The 21,656-nt window shown below is 36.1% G+C and overlaps 1 protein-coding gene across 1 annotated transcript in view; it reads left to right on the plus strand.

The window, feature by feature from the left end:
• GOLPH3 (golgi phosphoprotein 3) overlaps positions 1 to 20,915 on the plus strand; it is a 38,216-nt gene extending 17,301 nt beyond the window's left edge. Inside the window, exons 2-4 of the mRNA XM_006907111.3 lie at positions 4,908 to 5,039; positions 9,447 to 9,561; positions 19,007 to 20,915. Of these exons, the coding sequence (XP_006907173.1) occupies positions 4,908 to 5,039; positions 9,447 to 9,561; positions 19,007 to 19,431 (672 nt within the window). The 3' untranslated portion in view covers positions 19,432 to 20,915. The remainder of the gene's footprint in view (positions 1 to 4,907; positions 5,040 to 9,446; positions 9,562 to 19,006) is intronic.
• Positions 20,916 to 21,656: the final 741 nt, after the last annotated feature.

Consider the following 21,656-nt stretch of genomic DNA (forward strand, 5'->3'; position numbering starts at 1 on the left):
AAGCTCATTGATTTTTTTTTCCCTTTCATCTCAAATATAAACTTTTCTAGTGAACTTTTCATTTTAGTCTTTATACTTTTAAACTACAGAATTTCCATGTCTTTACTGAGATTCTGTATTTGATGAATCATTGGTTTTCTTAATGAGTCATCGTCATTCTTTACTTTCTTTTACCGTGGTTTCCTTTAGTTCTTTACCAGTTCTTTGATAGAATGTTTCTCAGTTTGGATTTGTATGATGTATAGATGCTTTTTAATATGTGTCTTAATGTATGCATGTTTTCTGTCTTTGTAAGGTTGGGGTTGTCGGTTTCATTTGCTTCTGCAGTCAGGTGCCACTTAGTGACAGGGATATGTTCTGAGAAATGCATCATTAGGCAATTTTGCCATGGTGTGAACATCATAGAGTGTACTTACACAAACCTAGATGGTATAACCTACTGTAACTATGTGCTATATCAGAAGGTTTTGTTTACAACAGCATCACTATGAACACGTGAGTAATGTGTTGCACTATGATATTACTAGGCAATAGGAATTTTTCAGCTCTATTGCAGTCTTACGAGACCAGCGTCATATATGTGGTCCATCATTGTATGCAGTCTGTTATTGGTACATAACTGTACGATGAGATTAATTGGAATATGGCACTTAAATTTAAGTGGTGTTTGATTAATGGCAAGTCCTAATTTGTTCTTTGACAAATGGATTAAATGAGTTGATTGGACTGCTGTTTGTTTTCAATAAGCAGCTGCTTTGTTGTTATAATCACACTTATTTTTCTAATAACAACTTAAGGTTAAGTGCATGCAAATTTGAATTTCCTAGCCATGCATAATATTTATTGGTCTATGATGAATCCTTTATAGTTTCTGTACTTGAATTAAAAAGACCTTTGTCAGATACCACAGTTATAATATTTTAAATCCAATATTTCATTAAATTCCTTTTGGCCTTACTAGAAGTTGCTTGCAGGAACAGAAATCACCGCAGAGTATCCTAAGGAGATAGAGGTGAATCTCATGGAAATGAGTTTCAGGAATACAGCTGAAACACATAGGAACGCTTCTGTTAGGATGCTATTCTGTGTCTGTCTCTGTATGTCTTGATCTGCCTGTTATTGCCTGTTCTCTCATTTCTACTCTGCATATCTCTTCTATTTTCCTTTCTGTTTACCTTCGTTCTGTGATTGCATTTGTACAAAATGGCCAGTGGCTTCTGAATCAAGATAACCAGTTATATCTTCAATGCCCATGGCCATATAACTGACCCAGCCTCTCTCTGCCAAATTCAGATTCTTGGGAGGGAAACTTTGATTTGCCCTCCTGGTCCAATTAGATGTAGTGGAGCACAATCACCTGTTTTTTCTAGAATCTCTAGATGAGGGTAAGTTTTCTGAAAAGGAGATGTGAGTCAACAGTGGCCTTACTAGTACAACCTTTGGGTTAGGTTTGGTAGTAAATCCCAAGTGTTTGTTCACACACACACACACACACACACACACACACACACACACACACTTATTTTCAGGCAGTCATTTCCAAAACTGGTCACACCAGAATTCAGCATTATATAGAAGATAATGGTGCTTGTGTTTTAGTGATTTTGTTTTCAAATACTTGGTGGATGAAAACAAACATGTCTGGTAAAATATTTAACTATTTTGTGTACCTCTTACATACATATATTGACTACTAGAATTATTTTGAGTTGCTTAGATGTTCGTGGTTTCATAATCTAGGTTCCTGAGGATTGTTCTGTACTGCCTCCCATTATAGTTTACTTTGTGGTTCTTAACTGTTTTCATTGAATGTTAGTTGTAACCATATAAGCTTGAACAACTATAGTTTTTTCCTCACTGGTCTCCTTGCCTCCATTGTCCATCTTAGTGCACACAGAAAAGTCTAAAAATAAATAGAACCAGAATTGCCAAACATTACTGCTAACACTTTCCTTCTAATCCACTTCAAAACTAGGACCCTACTCTATATACGATTTGGTAATATCGTTCTTGTATTTTGAAACAACCTTTTACACCAAATTTTAAAAACTGATTTCCACAAAATTGTAATATTCTACAGATGGTTAAAGGTATTCTGTAAATAAAAGCAGTCCAAGGTCAAGAAAGTTTGGGAAATGCTGAATTTATTTAGACTAGTTTCTTTGACTTTTAGACTGCTTCCATTGTTGTACTATAATAAACAATGTCTTTGTGTTCATTGTTTTCTGACTAAAGGTCCATGATAACTGTCAGCAAATGTGAACATTTATTTAGTTTTTAAAAATTTTATGTTTCAAGTATAGAGTAGTTAGACATTTATATAGTTTATGAAACGATCCCCCTAATTGCTCTTTCTCTCCTCTGTCTCTCCACCTAGCCATTACATTAATGCTGACTGCATTCCCTGTGCCGTGCTCCCCATCCCTGTGACCATCTGTCAACTACTAATTTGTACTTTTTTAACTCTTGACCTGTTTCTCTCAGTCCCTCCATCCCCCTCCCCTCTGGCGGTCACCGGATTGTCCTCTATATTTGTGAGTCTGCTTTCGATTAGTTCTTTTTGTTTCTTAGATTCCATGTGTAAGTGAAATCATATAGTATTTATTACCCTCTAGATCCATTCATGTCGTTGCAAATGGTAGGATTTCATTTTTTCTTTTAATGGCTGAGTAATATTCCATTGTATATATGAACCATAACTTCTTTATTTAATCATCTGTTGATGGGCATTTAGTTTGCTTCCCTATCTTGGCTATTATAAATAGTACTGCCATGAACATAGGGTGCATAGATTTTTACAAATTAATTGGTTTAACAAATGAACATTTAAAGTTGACTTTTATATATTAATATAAAAGCACATCAAGACATCCTATATGCATATATATTTATATAATTTCAACTTAGGATCACATTATATATACTGTTTTGTACCTGTTTCTTATGTAGTAATCTGTCTTTATATGTCTGGTGTTCTATGCAGGGAAATGGCATAATCTGGGTGTTTCTCTCTTACATTTATGCAGTGTGCTTTTATTATATTTCATTGTGGGTGGCCAGCCTTTCGAGTTCATTCTTAAACAACAAAGAGCTCCTGGTTAAGCACCTCTGGAGTTCATAACTGTAATGGTGAGAACTCTTCTCAGTGTTTGCATTTTAAGGGGCCCAATAAACAACACACTTCCCCCCATTCAAGTTGATCCACTTGAGTGAAAAGGAATCAGGCAAATAGCCAAATGAATATCTTATCACTGAGAAAAAGCTGGGTTGGATGTTGTTGTTACTTAGATGAGCAGCAGCATTAGGTTTCCTGTAGTCTCTATCCCGGAGACAGCTAACTATGCACAAAAGATTCATATTCTCCTTGTCTGCAGAGCATGTCACCAGGGTCATTGTCTCATTCCTTAACCGTTTGTTCTTTCTACGTGGCTCCTTGCTTCTGAATGACATACTGTATGAAAAAGGTAATTTATCCCAGTTTAAGTTGCACAACCTTCTCATGAGGTTGGCCTAAAGGTTGGCCTGAGTCTCTGATGCTGGGGACTCCCAACAACAACAAAAAAATTGATTGGAGTAGGACTCTGTAGTCACTTTAGCTGGCACCGCTTTGTGAGTCTCTGCCTATCTAGCTGTTATTATTTGTTGTTGTTAAAGTAGATAGTGAAAGGCAAGTGCTTTGAATTGGTTTTGTCTCTTGTTTCTATTCTTAGTTTTGTTGAAGGCCTGTGAGCTGCACATGGTATAACCTTCGAATGTACCTGTTTTCGATTTTCTAGCATCCTAACACCAGTACAACCATATTAAGGTCTTAATGACATCCTCTGTTCTTGCACGTTCCCCTTGCTTTTAGACCCATGAACCTAATCATGTTTCTCTGGATTCTGTCGGGGTAGTGTAATACCTAGCTCTACTTGGGATATCTCTGCCTCTCCCATCATTGTATTTATAGGAACATTTCTGATCACAATCTTGAACTTGTAGGGCCACAAAGTTTTCTTGTGATCTTATAAACTCCATCAGGAGGACCCAGTTGTTTATTCTACAATGAGAAGGGAATATCCTCAAGTTACTATGGCTAATGATATTCCTAGTGCAGCTGCTGCTTCATCAGCAGGTTGATTGTCTGGCCAGTGGTCCTCCCTCAGTATGACCTTGAACTTTGAACATTATTACCCTGTCCTTGGACTAACCAAGGGCATGGAAAATATTTCCTCCACTGGTGGTGGTAGAATCTCAGATCCATTTAGGAATCTGAAATGATTATTGGCTTCTAAGTGTAAGAGCTGTGTAGTATCACTGAATACATAGTTATAATTGGCTGTAATAATCATCACTGCTACTACTTTCCCCTCTCACAATATGGTTGCAGATGTGGTTAGTTGTGCCTTTTGAATCAAATCATAATCTGCTTAACATTGCCAGGTCTTCATCACCTCTGTTAACTCATTTTTAACGTGGCTGGCTTGTTCTGCTTGACAGATGGGGTCTAAGATTTTTACTGTGGGTACTTTAAATTGATAGCTGGTAACCCTGCTGGCAGAGTTCATGGCTTCATAATTTGGACAGGCCCAGCTGTTAGCTCTCAAAGAGGGCCCTGACTTTCTCTGGTGATGCCTGGTTGCCTTGAGTATCCCCACAACCCTAGATGCCTATTTCGTTCTGTCTGGCTGTTCTTCTACCTTGGATGTTGCTCTTAAATTTCTCTTTGGAGGTCCATATGATCACTTTACTGTTTCTTATTCAGAACTTTAGGCCTGGGCCTATATATAATGTATGGTAATTGTATTTTTTCAATATTGTATTTAAAATTATGGAAAGACATGAAAAGGCACCAAATGGCTAAAATTATTTACATTTTTGACTGAATTCAAAGTAAATTAGCTGTTTTGTTTTCTCTTTTTAAATAGGGTTACACATCTTTTTGGAATGATTGTATATCATCTGGATTACGTGGCTGTATGTTAATTGAATTAGCATTACGAGGAAGATTACAACTAGAGGCTTGTGGAATGAGACGTAAAAGTTTGTTAACAAGAAAGGTAAGAGGAGTACTAAATAACATATCCTTTTTAAAGAGTTTGTGCTGCCTAAAAATGAAGACTGTGTCTACTAATAGCTTTCAGGAATGAAAGAGGAAGTTGATTTTAAAGTTGATTCTTTATTCAATCATGTTTCCATATATATATTTTTTCATTCTTAGTTTCCTGGTTCTTTATACATAATGAGTAATGTAATTCATTGTCAGGATAACTGGCCATTGCATCTTACATTTTTAAAAAGACTCAACTTTATTTGCTGCTTCTGAAAGCCATAATTTGGAAAAACTTGACATAACTTTATGTTAAATTCAAAAGTGTTATTGTGCAAATTAACCTTCCATGGATTCTTGGTCTTGTTAGCAGAATATAAATACTTTTCAGATCTCTGCCTTCTCATTGTAAAGGCCTGTGTAAATAGATTGGCTAGTTTTTAGAATTTTTAGCTAAGTCTCAGATATTCAAGGCTGATTCTCTTCTAGTCTGTCATTGTGTTTCTTGGGGACATGATGTTTCAAAACTGATTTTTCCTTAATACAGTGTCCTAATGAAATCCAAAAAGATTTAGATCACAACTGAACATTTTTTGATTGATGTGCTTACTATAGAGAGTAATAATCCTATAGGAAAGAAAGCCATTAATGATTCTTGAAAATTATATGCTAAGTACACATGGTATAGCAGAAAATATTTCTCACGGGATTTTGAAATTAAATCTAGTCATCTAAAATAAAATCAAATGAGCTGACATAAGATTTAAAAAAACAATGTTTGCTGTGCAAACATAGAATTATGTAAGATAAAACCTTACGAATCTGCTGTTACAGTTATCAATGAAATATGCACATAGGTTGCTACTAATTAAAGTAATTATGAGTAATTTTGCATTAATGTTATGGAGCTCAAATGATATTATTACTGGTCCTTTGTACTAATATAGATACTTTTGTTTTGGTTTTGTATTGGTTATCAACAACTTGTTTTACCGTTAATTTATTATATTTATTTAGTGCTTAAGTCTGCTATGCATTGTGCTTGACCCTGGGGTTACAGTGGTGACCAAGAGACACATGTTCTCTACCTGCGTGGGCTTATTATTTCAGTCTGCTGGTTTGTGTGATCTTAATCAATAGTTGATATGTCTTTTGGGAAAATACTCTAGTATGATTTAATTTATTCACTTAAAGCATTTACTGATTTTTTTAAGATAATATATATACAGTAGCTATCATATTATGTGAAAAGGCTTATAACGAAAAAAGCAATCTTCTCATCCTTTAGTCTTTAGTCCTGCTTCTGGGAGCCAACCATTCTCCATCCTTGTATTAGTTTCCTAGGACTGCCTTAATAAACTACTACAATCTTTGAATATTAAGACAACAGATATTCTCTCTCAATTCTGGAGGCCAGAATGTACTGTGGTCTCATTGAAGGCTTTGTTTCTTGCCTCTTCTAGCTTCTGATAGCTCCAGGCTTTCTTTGGCTTCTGGCCACATCTCTCTCTGCTGTCTTCACATAACCTTCCCCTTTGTGTCTCTCCATTGTATATTTCTCTCAAGGACACTTTCATTGAATTTAGGGCCCATCTGGATAATCTAGGACAATCTCATCTCCATATCAAATTTAACTTGATCTACAGAGACTTAATGGGGATTAGGTTTGGGGGTTAGGATATGAACATCTTTGAGGGGGCCACCATTCAGCTTGCTACAGTTTTCTTAGTTATTTCTTTTGGCATTTACTTCCCTATTTCCAAATAAACTTGCCATCTCTTGTTAAATTGAGATGCTGTTTACTTTCTATTAAAGTAGGTGAATATTTGGCTCTTACAGACCACTTACCTCTGCTCTCCCCTATCTTCCTAATAGAGTTATATCAGATTTTTTGGCAAAACAATAATGATTGTTTTAAATTATTACAGCTGTATTAATATTGTCTTCTGCAGAGTTAAGTTATATCCTATCATATGCTCCTTTTTTTCCCCTAGAGTTAATCTCTCTTTTTAAAGTTTTCTATGTAGCTGTTTTTTTTTTTCTTACATGGTCCCTCAGAGAAAAATTAGCAGTATTAATTTTCTTGTGTTCAAATACATCATATAACTCCATAAAATTTGCTTTGTGCTCTAGCCTGGACTGGTTTATGCTTTGTTCCGCTCAGACTTCTGTCATATTTTCACAGCTTTCAGCATCTTGTTTTCTGTATCTAATATTTTCTTTGACCCTTGTGAGAGGAAGTTATTTTGAGATTTTGCATACTTCGAAACGCTGCCTCAGTTTTATTTGACAGTTTGGGAATAGGATGTTAGATTTAAATTATGTTTCCACAGAATTTCGATAGTATTTCCCCTTGTCCTCTAGTTTACAGAGTTGCTGTTAAAGTCTGGTGCCCTTCTGATTTTCATTCTTTGTATGATACCTATTTATTTCCTTTCTAGAAGTCTTTGAGATCTTCTGTTTATCCTTAGTGTTCTGAAATTGTATGATATGCTTTGATGTGAGTCTTTAAAAATTCATTGTGCATGAAACTTCATTGTGCACTGGCTCGTTCAGTTTGGAAATTTGTACCTTCTGGTTTTGAGAAGTTTTCTTAAATTTCTTCTATCTTCTCTCCGTTTTCTAGACTGCTATAAATTGAATGTGGACCTCTTGGCTGCTCCCCCCCACCCCCCGACTTTTGTTTATTTCCCAGCTTTATTGAGATATAATTGACATAATTAACATTCTCTTGGCCTCTTTTATCTCTTAACCCTCTGCTGAGTTTCTTTTTATGGCTCTTACATTTTTTTTATTTTCAGGAGCTCTTGTTTTTTATTGTGGCTTCTTGTTCTTGTTTTATGGATGTAACGTCTTTTTTAAATCTCTGAGGATGTTATGGCTCTTTTGAAAGTTTCTTTTATCTGTGTTATGCATGTTTCATCAAAGTTCTTTGTCTCTGTTGTTGAAGGCTTTCCTTCAAATGTCATCTTTGGTTATCTGTTCATATTTAAGAATGAGACTCCCTCCTCTTAAGGGGGAAAAAAGAACTAAGTAGAAATTATATGTGCGAGCAGAGAATATTTGATAGTGGGCTACATGTTACTGAATTTTGTTATGGAGTTTAGAACTTACTCTGTGAGTCTCTGAAGAGTTTTAAGCGGAAACAGTGGAATGTCATGATGAGATTTGCTTTTTATAAAAAATATACTTACTGTGGAAAAAAAAGATGTAAAATATCTCAACTTAAAAATATTTATTGCGGACATGGTTCCATAGTGTAGTGGTTAGCATGTCTGCTCTACTCGCAGAAGGTTCTGGGTTCGCATCCCAGTGGAGCCGTGGTCCATGGACTACGGCCATGCCACCTTGAACAAGCCCAGTGACTGATCTCAGGAGCTAATAAGCAGGGTCAGACCTGGTTAGTACTTGGATGGAAGACCACCTAGGAAGACCAGGTGCTGTAGGCATTAAAAAAAAAAAAAATATTGCATGTTAATATTTGGCTATACTGGGTTATATTAAAATTATATTAAAGTTACATTAAAATTAATTTTACCTTTTTCTTTGCCTTCTTTACTATAACTGAAAAATTTAAAAAGGTTTGTGGTGTACATTTTGGTCATACTATCTCAGAAATAGGTATCGTAAGTACTTTTTTTAACCTTTCAGAAGATTGAGCGAAAAGGTAAAGGATACTTCGAGGATAAATTTGAGAGAAGATTGTTGCATTTAAAAAATGATACTGTTAAATTTCACATTTTAATAGCTAACATTACTGTAACATTCAAATTTGATATTAGAGAATTTCAACTAGAAATTTTTTGCTGAGGCAAGAACATTAATGAAAGCTATAAGCGATCTACTTGGGTAAAATAGTATAACATTTTTCTGTCTTATCCCCTAACTCTGAATTTTCCATTCTTAAGATGGATTCTGTATCTGTAATATAGTTCACAGAAATATTTGTAGTATTTAAAATTTTATGTCATCTCAAACCTATTGCTATTTTTTTAAATGTTCATGCTAGTTGTCAGAACTTTCAAAAAGCTTTTCTCACCCCCAGAATTATATTACATTATTTAAATCTTTGTATTTTATTGTGGTATAAACTCTCGGCTCCAGTCTATCTTAATTTTTACTGCTAATGTTAGCCAGTTGTTTTAATAACATTATCGAACAATGTCTCTACCAATGTAAAATGCCACATTTATCATATACTGAATTCTTACATAAAACTGAGACTGTTTCTGGAACTAGTAAATGTTTAAAAAATGAATTTGTGGATCAAATAGCCCATGGTTTAGTAACAAAAGGAACACTTGGGGTTTTAACTGTACTGAATTATTTGCGTAATTGTTTAAGTTTTTCGTTTAAAGAGATCAAGTCAGAGAAAAGGAAGCAGCAGATCATTTCCTTGTTATTGCTTGCATTTTAGGTGATCTGTAAGTCTGATGCCCCAACAGGGGACGTTCTTCTTGATGAAGCTCTGAAGCATGTTAAGGAGACTCAGCCTCCAGAAACAGTCCAGAACTGGATAGAGTTACTTAGTGGTAAGTTTCTGTGTGTAAACTAAAAACTGTATTCTGTTTAAAAGTTTTTTGTAAAAGTTTAAAATCCTTTTGAAAGAAATGCAGACAAAATAACCAACAGCTTGTTTAGTTTTTAGGCAAACTTTAAAGTTATCAGTTACTGAATAGGGGAAATAGTGGTTTAAAAAATTTCATCCCCTTTCACCAGATTGAGCAGATGCCAGATGAGTTGTAATGTTCTTCCTTAAAGCTCTCATCATTCTTTATCAGAGTTACCTCACACTACCTTATTGTGGACAGGTTAGTTAAACTGTGGTAACAAACAACCCCCAAACTTCAGTGGCTTAAAACAGCCGTTTAATTCTCACTTATATGGTAAGTCAGTCACAGTCCATTTCATTCTCACTCTGGCAGCCAAGCAAGTGGAACTGCCACCATCTGGAGCATTGTCAGTCACTATTGTAAAGGGAAGAAGAACATAGCAGATCACTCAGACTCTTAAGTTTCTGCTCAGAAATGACGCACAATTTAGGTTTCATCGGTCAGAGCAAGTCACATGGCCTCCCCTAAGTTTAAGGAGATGGAAAAGTGCCACTGTAGTGGGGAAGAACCTGAAATATTTGGTTGACAGCACTAATGACTTCATTTATGTTATTTGTGTATTTGTCTAAACTTCTTGATAGAGAGCTCCTTGAGTATCGGCCTAAGTTGATCTTCCCCTCTGTTATGTAAAGCATAACTTCTGCATGCAGTTGACCCTTGAACAACATAGTCCACTTACATGTGGATTTTTTTTTCAATAAATACTGTAAATGTATTTTCTCTTATGATTTTCTTAACATTTTATTTTTCTAGCTTTGTTGTAAGAATACAATGTATAATACATATAACATAAGAAGTGTTAATCGACTGGTAAGGCTTCCGGTCAGCAGTAGGCTATGAGTAGTTAAATTTTGGGAGAGTCAGAAGTTATATGTTAATTTTAACTGCATAGGGTTCGGTGCCCCTAGCTCATGCATCTTTGAAGGCTCAACTGTACATGTATTGTTATTTTATTTCATGTTCAAACATATTGCTGCTTAGAGCAACTGTTTTAAGAATGTAGACTTTGTCAGAAATTGGTAAGTAACATAATGACATTTTTCTCACTTATAAATATTTTCTAAAATAAGTTCTATTATGAGTATGTTCTGTCAGTAAGAGAGTTTGAGTTTTGCATGTTTTTTTAATTTAAAAATTGAATATACATACTCCAGTCTTGGCTAATAGGGCAATAATGGGCATTTTACACTTAGGGCAGGGTTCATTCTTCCTTCTTTTTGAGAGAGAACATAAATTTATTTACAAGATTGTCTTGATTATTTTGAAATTTTGTACTTGACCACCCTCTTGTAGATCTGGTAAAGTTTTGTACCTCACTGAGAGAAACGTTAACTTTACCCTTTCCCCCTTTGTGCTTAGGATATAGGTGATATCTTAGAATTTCTTTTGCAAGAATCTTTTAAATTACTTTGCTCATTTGATGAAGATTTCTTTGGTTAAAACTAGATACTATAATTCATAAATCTACTTACTTACTCAGCACATACCAATGCAGTATGTCACCGTGCCCAACTCAGTGTTAGCCATCTTTGGAGTTAGCCTTCCACTTACACCTGTCAGCAACATGCAGCCATCCAACTGACTGACTCAGTGAGGGCCCTACTGTTAACTCTATATGTTAAATGTTAGCAAATATAATTATTTTTAGATAAAGGCGGAAGTGCTAATAACTTCTAACTGTACCCTAATGGATCATTTTGTATATTTTTTGGAGATAACTGACCTAAGCAGTCTTTGGGTCGAGCTCATATCGTGCTGCCATTGTTGACCACTATTGTTACTACAAATCACAACTTGTAATTAGGTTCTCAATTGGCCAAAAGGAGGGTTTCTTTAAGTTGGTGGTGGTGGTGGTGGTTGTTATTATTATTATTTTGTTTTTTATTTTTTGGCAAATAAATTACAGTGCTGAAGTTCTTTTTATGGAATATAGTGGATATTGCCTTAATGTTAGTGTTATTAATATCCACTTTGGTGTCACTTAGCACTATGGAGATGTTCTCAGATGTTCCATCTATCAGTGATCTCTTTCTAACATCTTTGTGCTAACAGAACCTGGGGCTTTGGTTTAATAATGTCTTAGGTCATCTAATTTCCTTTGACAGTTTATATACCTTAAATTGAATTCCTACCAATGAATTTATTAATATGAATTCAGTTAGTATAGCATTCAAGGAGGATGAACATCAACTTGATTCTCAACTTGAGCTGATGTTGCTCTGTTCTTAGCAGATTGAGGAGTGAAAAGATGGCAACAGTCTAAGCTTTTCTCAAAAGTACTTAAAAGCAATCAAGATTTTGTAAAACTGTCCATTTGAATTAGGAATTTGAGTAAACTGTGAGGCTAATACTTAGCAAGTCATTTTTTTAAACAATGCCCTATAAAGTTTAGAATGGTTATCAATGCCAATGCCGGAATATCACCTCTAGCATCTTAGTTGCATTTTCCTGACATACATTAAGAGTGAACCACAATTTCAGCATAAAAGAAGGGAATCCATAGTGGGAGAAGAAAAACACATTTCTTTTAAATTAAGAAAACATCTATTTTCCACCTGGTACTGATAGTAGCTTGCTGATTTTTAAAAAAAAAAACATTTTGTTTTATTGTGGTAAAATGTACACAGCATATCCCTTACTGTTTTAACCAATTTTAAGCGTTCAGTTCTGTGGCCAGCTTGTTGATTTGTAAATTTTTAAAATTTTCAGTTGCTTCAAGATAATGAGTGTTATCACATACCCGTTAGTGCAGCAATACTGACAAGTGTGCTATGAAACTTAGAAGTGCTTCCAGACTGAAAGAATCTTGAAACCCATTTGGGGAACGGTTATATATTTCTAATAACTTGATAACAGATTAGAATTTAGTAGTATGGTTCTCTAAGTATAGTAGCTCAGAGAAAAGAGAAATCCTTGGGAACTTTAGTAGTTGGAGGAGGAAGTGGAACATGGTCTAGGTTTTTGAAGAGTCAGAATGAGACTGAAGGAAGGAATTGTTCCTGTTTAGAGGGATTAGAGGGAGTGGTAAAATGAGTGGACTATCCTTACACAGCTAAGTCGGCTTGCTACTTGATTTTTAAAACTTAAATTTAAGTATTGTACTACATTGTTGAGGGTTACTTGCATAGGTGGTAAAAGAGAATAACACAAATCGTTCAGGTTGTTACCTCCGAGGCAAAGGACATGGGAGGCATCTAAGGTCCTGCCAGAGGTTTCTTTGCTGGGGTGGAGAGGATTCTAGGGGTTTGTTTGATTATTACTTACACTGTACATCTGTACATGCTAAAACTACTGATATATTGTAAATATATATCTTGATAATTTAAAAAAATTAATATACATATATTGGAGGGCAAAGACTTAAAAATATTTAATGATTACTTTTTTAAGAATAATGAATTTCTGGTTTTCTGAAATCTTAAGACATGTAGTTGATCAGTTTGGTCACAAGGTGTCACTAGATTGCCAAATTTATAAACATGCTTTTAGTTTTGTAACATGTCAAGGAAGACAGTTTTTTTGTGTGTGTATGTGAAATTATTTAGGTACCTGTCAGTATGTCATTTCTGCCAGAGTAATTGTTGGGCAGTGGACATAAATAACCTTTGAAAGACTTTTCCTCTCTATATATACTTCTCACAATTTCCTTTATAGAAAAGTGAACTGTAAATAAATTTTATACATATTAAATTTGTATAACTTACAGAGTCTCTTCATATAGGAGTGAATAATTTAGGGACTGATGAACAATAGTACGGATCACAGTAACATCCTTTAATCTAGAAATTTAGTAGCATTCATTCATCAGGCATTTATTACAAATTATTTAAAGGTATTTAAATATTCTGCTTAAATTGAAGCACCTAGGTCTTTAGTAGTTAGTATAGGTACTATACCAGTACCTATTACAGTATCTTATCTTTACTCATCCAGCTAGCTTCCTTCCATCTTAATTTATACTGGTAGTCCTGAAAGTATGCTAATCTCAGGGTGGCTTTATTCTTTGGTTTTAGCTTAGTTTCATTCTTTTAAAATAAAAAGCAGAAACGTTAGGATGCCAAGACACTTTGCCCACTAAATTATTTCATTATACTTTTTTTAGGGGTGGTCCAAATAGAATTAAACAACATTCGCATGTTATACTCTTTCAGCCTTCTGCTTATGAGAGTTCTTCATTCTTTCAAATATCTATGGAGATCTGAATAAGTTTTGCTGAAGTGAGCATACAAAGTTTGCCCTTTTCCGGGGAACTGCTACAAAAGAGGATGATATCTGAGTCTCTTTTTATTACTTCCTCTGAGGCAGAAATAATGGCCCGTAAGAAGGTCCAGTCAGAAATGGAATACCTTATTTGAAGGTGGGTCTGTCTATGTGAGGATCTTCTCATTTTTAGTAGCAACACTAAACTATAAGTTAGCATATTTTGGAATTTAGAAATTCTCACAGCAACTTTATAAGCATTACTGTTCCATTGGTCACAGTATATAAGATTTAATTGTGAAAAAGATGTGGATAAACCTCAGTTTGACTTCAGTACAATAGACAGTAAATCATAAACTGCTAATTCCACTTATTTCCCATGAGAAAGAAAAAAATTCATTGTTTAGCAGCATTAGAGGGATTTTTTTTTTTTTTAAGATTTCTCGGAATAATCTTGATTCTCTTTGTTTATTGTTTGGGATTAGATGGACAAGGTAGTCTCTGAGGCATAGAATACTTTCCTATTTGATTAGTGAATTGCTAGGAATAGCACTTTGAGAATTGAATCATTTTATAAGCATAGTTAATAATTTATCATAGAATTGAAGTAGTGCTTTTTATTGGCTTTCACATAAATGTGGCTATTAATTTATTAGTTTAAATTTCTAAAAGTTAATTGAGAGTGTCAGAAAACAAGCTAGCCAATTCTAGCCTAGTGACTTAGGCTCCCTACCACCTGCCAGTGACATTAGAAAATGCAAAACAAAACCCAGTCTGGTGAAAAGTGCAGCGGACATTTATTGGGGAGACAGTGGGTTTTATATGATTAGGTTTGAAAATCTAATAGGGCCCCAAATATATTTCAGCTCTTCTCTTTTTTGAAGTTACCAAGAAAGTTGAGTGCAGCGCTTGTTTTTTGTAGAAGCTAATTTGCCAAAGGTTTTTTATTTAAAAAAGTTATGTGTTTTTTTTTAAATGCAAGTGGTGATTTCAATTTACTTAATGTACGGTACCAACTTTTCATTATTTGATCGTTTTTTTCAAGTGAAATGCTCTAAAAATCTCAACTTCGTATGATCTCATGTGTTTTTTAAAGCCACTGTGTCCTTGTTGATTTTCTACCTCAGTGATCTGTCCATTGATGTCAATGGAGTGTTAAAGTCCCCTACTATTACTTTATGATGTTGATCCTCTTTACGTCTGTCAGTATCTCCTTTTTATATTCAGGTGCTTCTTCATTGGGTGCATAGATATTTGCAGGACTTATATCCTTTTGTTGGATTAATCCCCTTATTACAAAATGCTCTTGTTTCTTGCTACAGCCCTTTTTTTTTAATTGGACTAAATATTTTTATTGTGAAAATAAATAATATGTAACTATTTCCAGTAATCATTGATATATATATATCTGTAATACTTTTTCTTATAAAAATACTTTTTTATATTAGAACCTGTCAAAAACATGTTACTTAATACATGTAAACACTATAAATTTAGCTTCTGATTTCCAGTGTGGATATTATATTTGTATTTAATTAAATTAATCTACAAGGATTGGCTTTATAACATACAGTTTCTAATGCCCACATTTCAGTTTAAAACTTCTTTCTCTACAATGTCAGCAAGCGTCATGTTGTTTGACTCTTACATATGGTAAATTTATAGTTAATGTTATTCTTTGACTTTTTATTTAACATCTTTATTGATATATATATAGCTGTTTTTTTAAAATCTATTTTGTCTAAGAATTGCTACCCCAGCTTTTTTTCCTCTCATTTCCATTTGCATGAAATATCTTTCTCCATCCCTTTACTTTCAGTCTGGGTCTGTCTGTTAATCTGAAGTGGGTCTCTTGTAGGAGCATACGTTTGGGTTTTGTTTTTTATTCATTCAGACACCCTGTGTCTTTTGATAGGAATATTTAGTCCACTTACATTTAAAGTAATTGTTGATAGATATGTAGTTATTGCTATTTCATTGTTTCCTGATTGTTTTTATAGTTCTTCTCTATTGCTTTCTTATTCTCTTGCTCTCTCCTTTTGTACATTGATGACTTTGTATAGCATTGTTTGGATTCCTTTCCATAGTTCTTGTATATCTCTCTTATAGATTTTTATTTTGTGGTTACAGTGTGCTTCATATATACCAGGCTATGTATATAGTAATCTGTTTTAAGTTGATAGTTGCTTAAATTAAAAAATACTTTAAAACCACTATTTTTACTTAACTCCTAAGTATTTATGTTTTTGTCATTATCTTCTACTTTTGTGTGTTCCTTTAATTTATTGTTATAATTACACATGAACTCCTACTTTTGCCTTTTAACCTTGGTAATAGTTTTATAGTTGTTTGATCCATATCTTTTACTAAGTGCCTTTGTCAGTGAAAATTTTTTTCTTTTCCTGTTTTACTAACATATATATATATTTTTTAAATTCCCACCCTCACTTCCACCCCTGACCTACGGTTATTGCCGTCTCCCCTTAAGAACTGAATGTCTGAAGGCGGGGTGTCTCCTCCCACACACTCACAGCGTGCACCCTGGGGCCTGGTGCACTAGGGGTATGGACTGTGACTCTTTTGGGGCTCAAACTCGGGACCTTCTGCGTGTAAAGCAGACACGCTAACCACTACTCTATGATACCACCCCCATTTATTATACTTTTGATCTCTTTTTCTTAAAGAAGTCCCTTTAATATTCATTGTAATACTGGTCTAGTGGTGATGAATTCCTTTAGCTTTTTCTTGTCTGGGAAACTCTTATCTCCTTTAATTCTAAATAATAGTCTGGCTGGGTAGAGCGCAATTCCTTTCTGGCCTGCAAAATTTCTGTTAAGAAATCTGTTCACATTCTGCTGGGAACTCCCTTGTAGGTAGGTAACTGCTTTTTTCTTGCTGCTTTAAGATTCTCTCTTTGTCTTTAACCTTTGGTATTTTAATTACGTATCTTGGTGTGGGCCTCTTTTGGTCCATCTGGTTTGAGACTGCATTTCCTGGACTAATTATATGACTGTTTTCTTCACCAGGTTAGGGGTGTTTGGTTATTATTTCTTCAAATAGGTTTTCAATCCCTTGTACGCCCTCTCTTCTTCTGGTACTCCTATGATGCGAATGTTGATACATTTGACATCCCAGAGGTCCCTTAAACTATCCTCATTTGTTTTGATTCTTTTTTCTTTTTGCTGTTCTGATTGTGTTTTCTGCTTCTTTGTCTTCCAGATTGCCAGTTTGACCCTCTGCTTCATCGAATCTGTTGTTGATTCCTTCTAATGTATTCTTCATTTAAGTTATTTATTCATTTCTGACGTCATCTTTTTTATCGTTTCTATCTTCATTTTTATGTGTCCTAGCTTTTAGTCAACGTTCTCACTAGATCCTCTATTCTCCTATGTTCATTGAGTATCCTTATAACTAGTGTTTCGAACTCTGCTTCTAGTAGATTGCTTGCCTCCATTTTGTTTAGTTTTTTTTTCCTGGACTTTTGTCTTGTTCTTTTATTTGGGTCATGTTTCTTTGTTTCCTCATTTTGGCTGCCTCCCTGTGTTTGTTTCTATGTATTAGATAGTTCTATGTCTCTCAGTCTTAGCAGAGTGGCCTTATGTAGTAGGTGTTGTGTGGGGCCCAATGGCGCAGTCTCCCGGGTCACCTGAGCTGGGTGCTCTTGGTGTGTCCCTTTGTATGGGTTGTGCGTGCCTTTCTGTTGTAGTTGAGCCTTGATTCTTGTTGGCACATCACTGGGTGTGATTGACCCTCAAGCTGTCTGGCTATAAGGGCTGGTCATGATTACAGCAGGTGAACTATCGTTTGGGGGCTGACACCTTGGGGGGAGAGTAGCTTTAGCAGAGCTCTAGTGTTTGCTGAGTCTGCCCTTTGGGTACATTGTTCGTGTAGGTGATTGGGTGGTCTCGTGTGGTCTGAAGCTGTCCACCAGTTCCGTTGGTTCTGGAGCCTCTTGGGAGGGGCTCCAGTGCAGGTTAAGGTCAGGTACTACTTGTTCCAGGCTAGGGGCCGTCTTGTAAGAGCTACAAAGTAATCTGTGGTTGGTTGCTGCTTGTGCTGGGCGTAGAGGCACTTGGGAGAGGTTGTTCTGCGAACAGGGTGGCTGGCACTAGAGCTAGGCTTTAGGACCCTTTTAGGGGCACCCTGATGTGAACTGAGGCCAGCTGCCACACTCATTGGGTTTGTGGCTGCTTAGTTGAGGCTACATTCTAAGCCAAGGCCGGCTGCTGTATATGTCAGAGTTGGGGCTACTTGATGATAGGTATAATGCAATTTGAGACCTGTTGCTGCTTGTGCCAGGCTTTGGGGTAGCTTAGCAAGTGGTACAGGGCACACTGAGGCCAGCTGCAGCTTGTTTGGGGTTTGTGAACCTTTGAGAGATTTTAGGAAAGTCCACAGTATGAGCTGAGGCACGCTTGTGTATAGGAGCTGGTGGAAGAGCTTCTAGATGTGTGTGTTGGTTGGGTGGAGTCTCAGGGACTCACCAGGGCAGGGCGAACAGTGTTAGCAGGTAATGGAGAGCTCAGATTTGGTGTTCACCTGCTCTGGTCTGGCTGGCTGAGATTAGGGCTCAACAAAGGAACATTGGCGCCTGCCAATCCTTTTGTCTTCAGAGAGAGCCTTGCCCCTAGTTCCTCCCTTTATGTCCCTGGCACTTTCTGAGCTGCTGTCTCTGGAGTTCAGAGTGAGTGAGTGTTTGAGAAAGCAAGTCTGTGCGCAGACCTTAAGAGAAATGTCTGGGACTCCAGCAGCCCTCTGTCTTCATTCGGATGTAATCCCTGCTGATTTTCACAGCCAGAAGTTTTGGGGATTCCTCTTCCCAGCACTGGTGCTCTGGGCTGGAGATACTGGTGTCGACTGGGACCTCTCACTCCTCAGGAGGGACCGCCACAGCCAAAATACATCCCTCCTGATTCTCAGTCAGCACACAGTGTGGGGGACCAGCTCATTCCACGTCTCCACCCCTCTTACTAGTCTTGTTGTGCTGCCTTCTATATATCCTTAGTTAGAAGACTTCTGTTCAAGTCTTCAACGATAGTTGTTCTATTATTAAGTTGTAATTTTGATGTGGTCTTGGGAGGAGGCAAGTACAGCATTTCTTCCTCCACCCTCTTGACCTGAAGTCAATACCTATCATTTCTAACTTCTGAAATCTTTTGTTTAGGTGAGACGTGGAATCCATTAAAACTGCATTATCAGTTAAGAAATGTGCGGGAACGATTAGCTAAAAACCTGGTAGAAAAGGGTGTACTAACAACAGAGAAACAGAACTTTCTACTTTTTGACATGACGACACATCCCCTCACCAACAACAACATTAAGCAGCGCCTCATCAAGAAGGTTCAGGAAGCTGTTCTTGACAAATGGGTGAATGACCCTCACCGCATGGACAAGCGCTTGCTGGCCCTCATTTACCTAGCCCATGCCTCCGATGTTCTGGAGAATGCTTTTGCTCCGCTTCTGGATGAGCAGTATGATTTAGCTACGAAGAGAGTGCGGCAGCTCCTTGACTTAGATCCTGAAGTGGAATGTCTGAAGGCCAACACCAACGAGGTTCTGTGGGCGGTGGTGGCAGCATTCACCAAGTAACTCTGCTCAGAATGAAGTATTCTCCTTCCTCTCATGTAAACCAGTAGTTTTTCTTCTATTGACTTCTGGTTTTCTGCAGTTTGTATTTTCCCACACTATAATTGGCTTTTATTTTATGAAATAGTAAGTGGCTTTTTAAAAATATATATATATGTATGCAGGATTCTGCTGGTACGAGAGGCCTTCCTCTTTCTGTTTTAAAAAAAGTTTTACTGCCATATTGGCATTCCATTCCTTGTTGCCATTCTCACCATTACCTGTTTGGGGTTTCTGGTATGCTTTGACTTTCAAAGTACCTCCAGTCTCCTTACATGCACATCTTTTGGATTACCTCAGGTTGAGTTGTTCCCACATGTGCATGCACATCTCATATTCTGCCTACAGTTCAGACGGAAGTCACAAAAAGGCCTTTAACTCACCAAAGGTAAATATCTTTATCTATTAGGACATTTTATACATAGACCTCAGTTGAGATGTATACTTAGCAAAATTATTTTTAAATTGAAACAACACAGTAAATAATATAAAATGCCCCTTGGATTTTGCTTCCCATACGAATCTATTATAAGACTTGTTATAATTTTAACTATTAAATCACAAAGGTCCAGTCGTTTCACAAAGCCAGTTTGGGATAGGCTGCATTCCAGTTATGCTGTATATAGTTTGAATTATATATAAATTGCCCCTTCTGGCCACCCCACCTCCATCTTAGTATTTTGCAAGATTTAATTAGTTGCACACCTGGTGCCCCTCACTTGCTTTAGTCATTATTTGATGGCAAAATAGACCCCTCATCATTGAAGGAGAGAGAGGTGTGTCTGGTCCTGATATTTTTTTAGCTGTGCCATTCATGGCACTCTTTGCCTATGCATCTCCTTTTTGGAATGATTTTTGAGTCTTACTGTTTTTATCATTTCTGTAGGGAAGAGGCTTGTGACCAGTACTAATCTTGAGTACAGTTTTTTCTTTTTTTGACCATAAGTAAATTAATGTCTGCTCTTAAATGTCATTTATCGACTCACACTTTCTTGGGGAAAAAAATTAAATGTCAGTCCTAGCAGATTTTGCATGTAAATTGTTAGCAAGTGATGACTACAATTCAGATGATTAAGAATTTTGTAACAGAAGCTCTGCTATGTTTTAATTTTTATATACAATTATGATAATTAGCACATTGTAAGAATATAAACCTTTGCTTTTTAAAGTTTATTTTTACTATTTCTTTATCACTGTTTATCATATCACCATTGGTTTCATAATGTAAATACTATATATTGAAAAAACGTCAAATTTTGTATTACTGTAGTTCATGTTAATAGTGGGGCTTTCAGGTGTTTAGAGATTTTTTTGGTTAACAGTCAATGCAAAAGTACTAGATGGTGTATAACTCTAGAGTTGAATTTTAAGGGATTCTCTAATCTGTATACTACCTTTTTAACTGAAGTAATAAAATAAACTATGATCTTGAAAGTGCCTGAATCAGAGCAAGCATGTCATTTGTATTTTTGTATTCCATCTTAGTTTTCTGAAGTTTTACTTAGCCTTAGTATAGCATGGTAATATTTTAATGCAGGGGTTGGCAAGCTTTTCTTATAAGGCCAGATTTTAGGCTTTAGGCCACATATGGTGTCTGTTGAAACTGCTAAACTCTGCTGAATGGAAGTTGCCATAGGCAATACAAATAAATGGGCAAGACTGTTCTACTGAAACCATATTTATAGAAACAGGCAGCCGGCCATGAGGCAGTGGTTTGCCAGTCCCTCTTTTAAGGCATGTAAAAAGACAGATTTTCTATCCACTAAAATAACCTTTACCTCCAAAAATGACACTGCTGGTGGTAACTAAGTATAGAAACTATTTGTTTATAGTTTCCTCCCATAAAATGGATACTGTAAACTGATATTAGTATCCTGGAATTTCTTTTCAGGTAAAGATTCATTGTTTTTCCCTTGAAAGGATTTTGGGTGCGAGGCAGTGGATATTTCTAAGGGATTCTTCACTTCAGCCTCTGTTTCTCAAGCAAGGAGAAAAGGGCCTCGCCTGAACTTCTGTCAGTGTTAGAGCGGAGTGCACTCACATCTCTCCTCATGTGTGGCCCCAGCTTCAGAACATTTTTCTATATTCAGAGGAGAGGAAAAGTAGTACAATCTGGAGGAGAGAGTGTGACCTAGAACTCTTTTTCCTATAAAATGCTGCTGCTGCTACTGTCCTCTTGAAAGCAGGAA

This window comes from Pteropus alecto, unplaced genomic scaffold (assembly GCF_000325575.1).
Source record: "Pteropus alecto unplaced genomic scaffold, ASM32557v1 scaffold152, whole genome shotgun sequence".
Taxonomy (NCBI): Eukaryota; Metazoa; Chordata; class Mammalia; order Chiroptera; family Pteropodidae; genus Pteropus; species Pteropus alecto.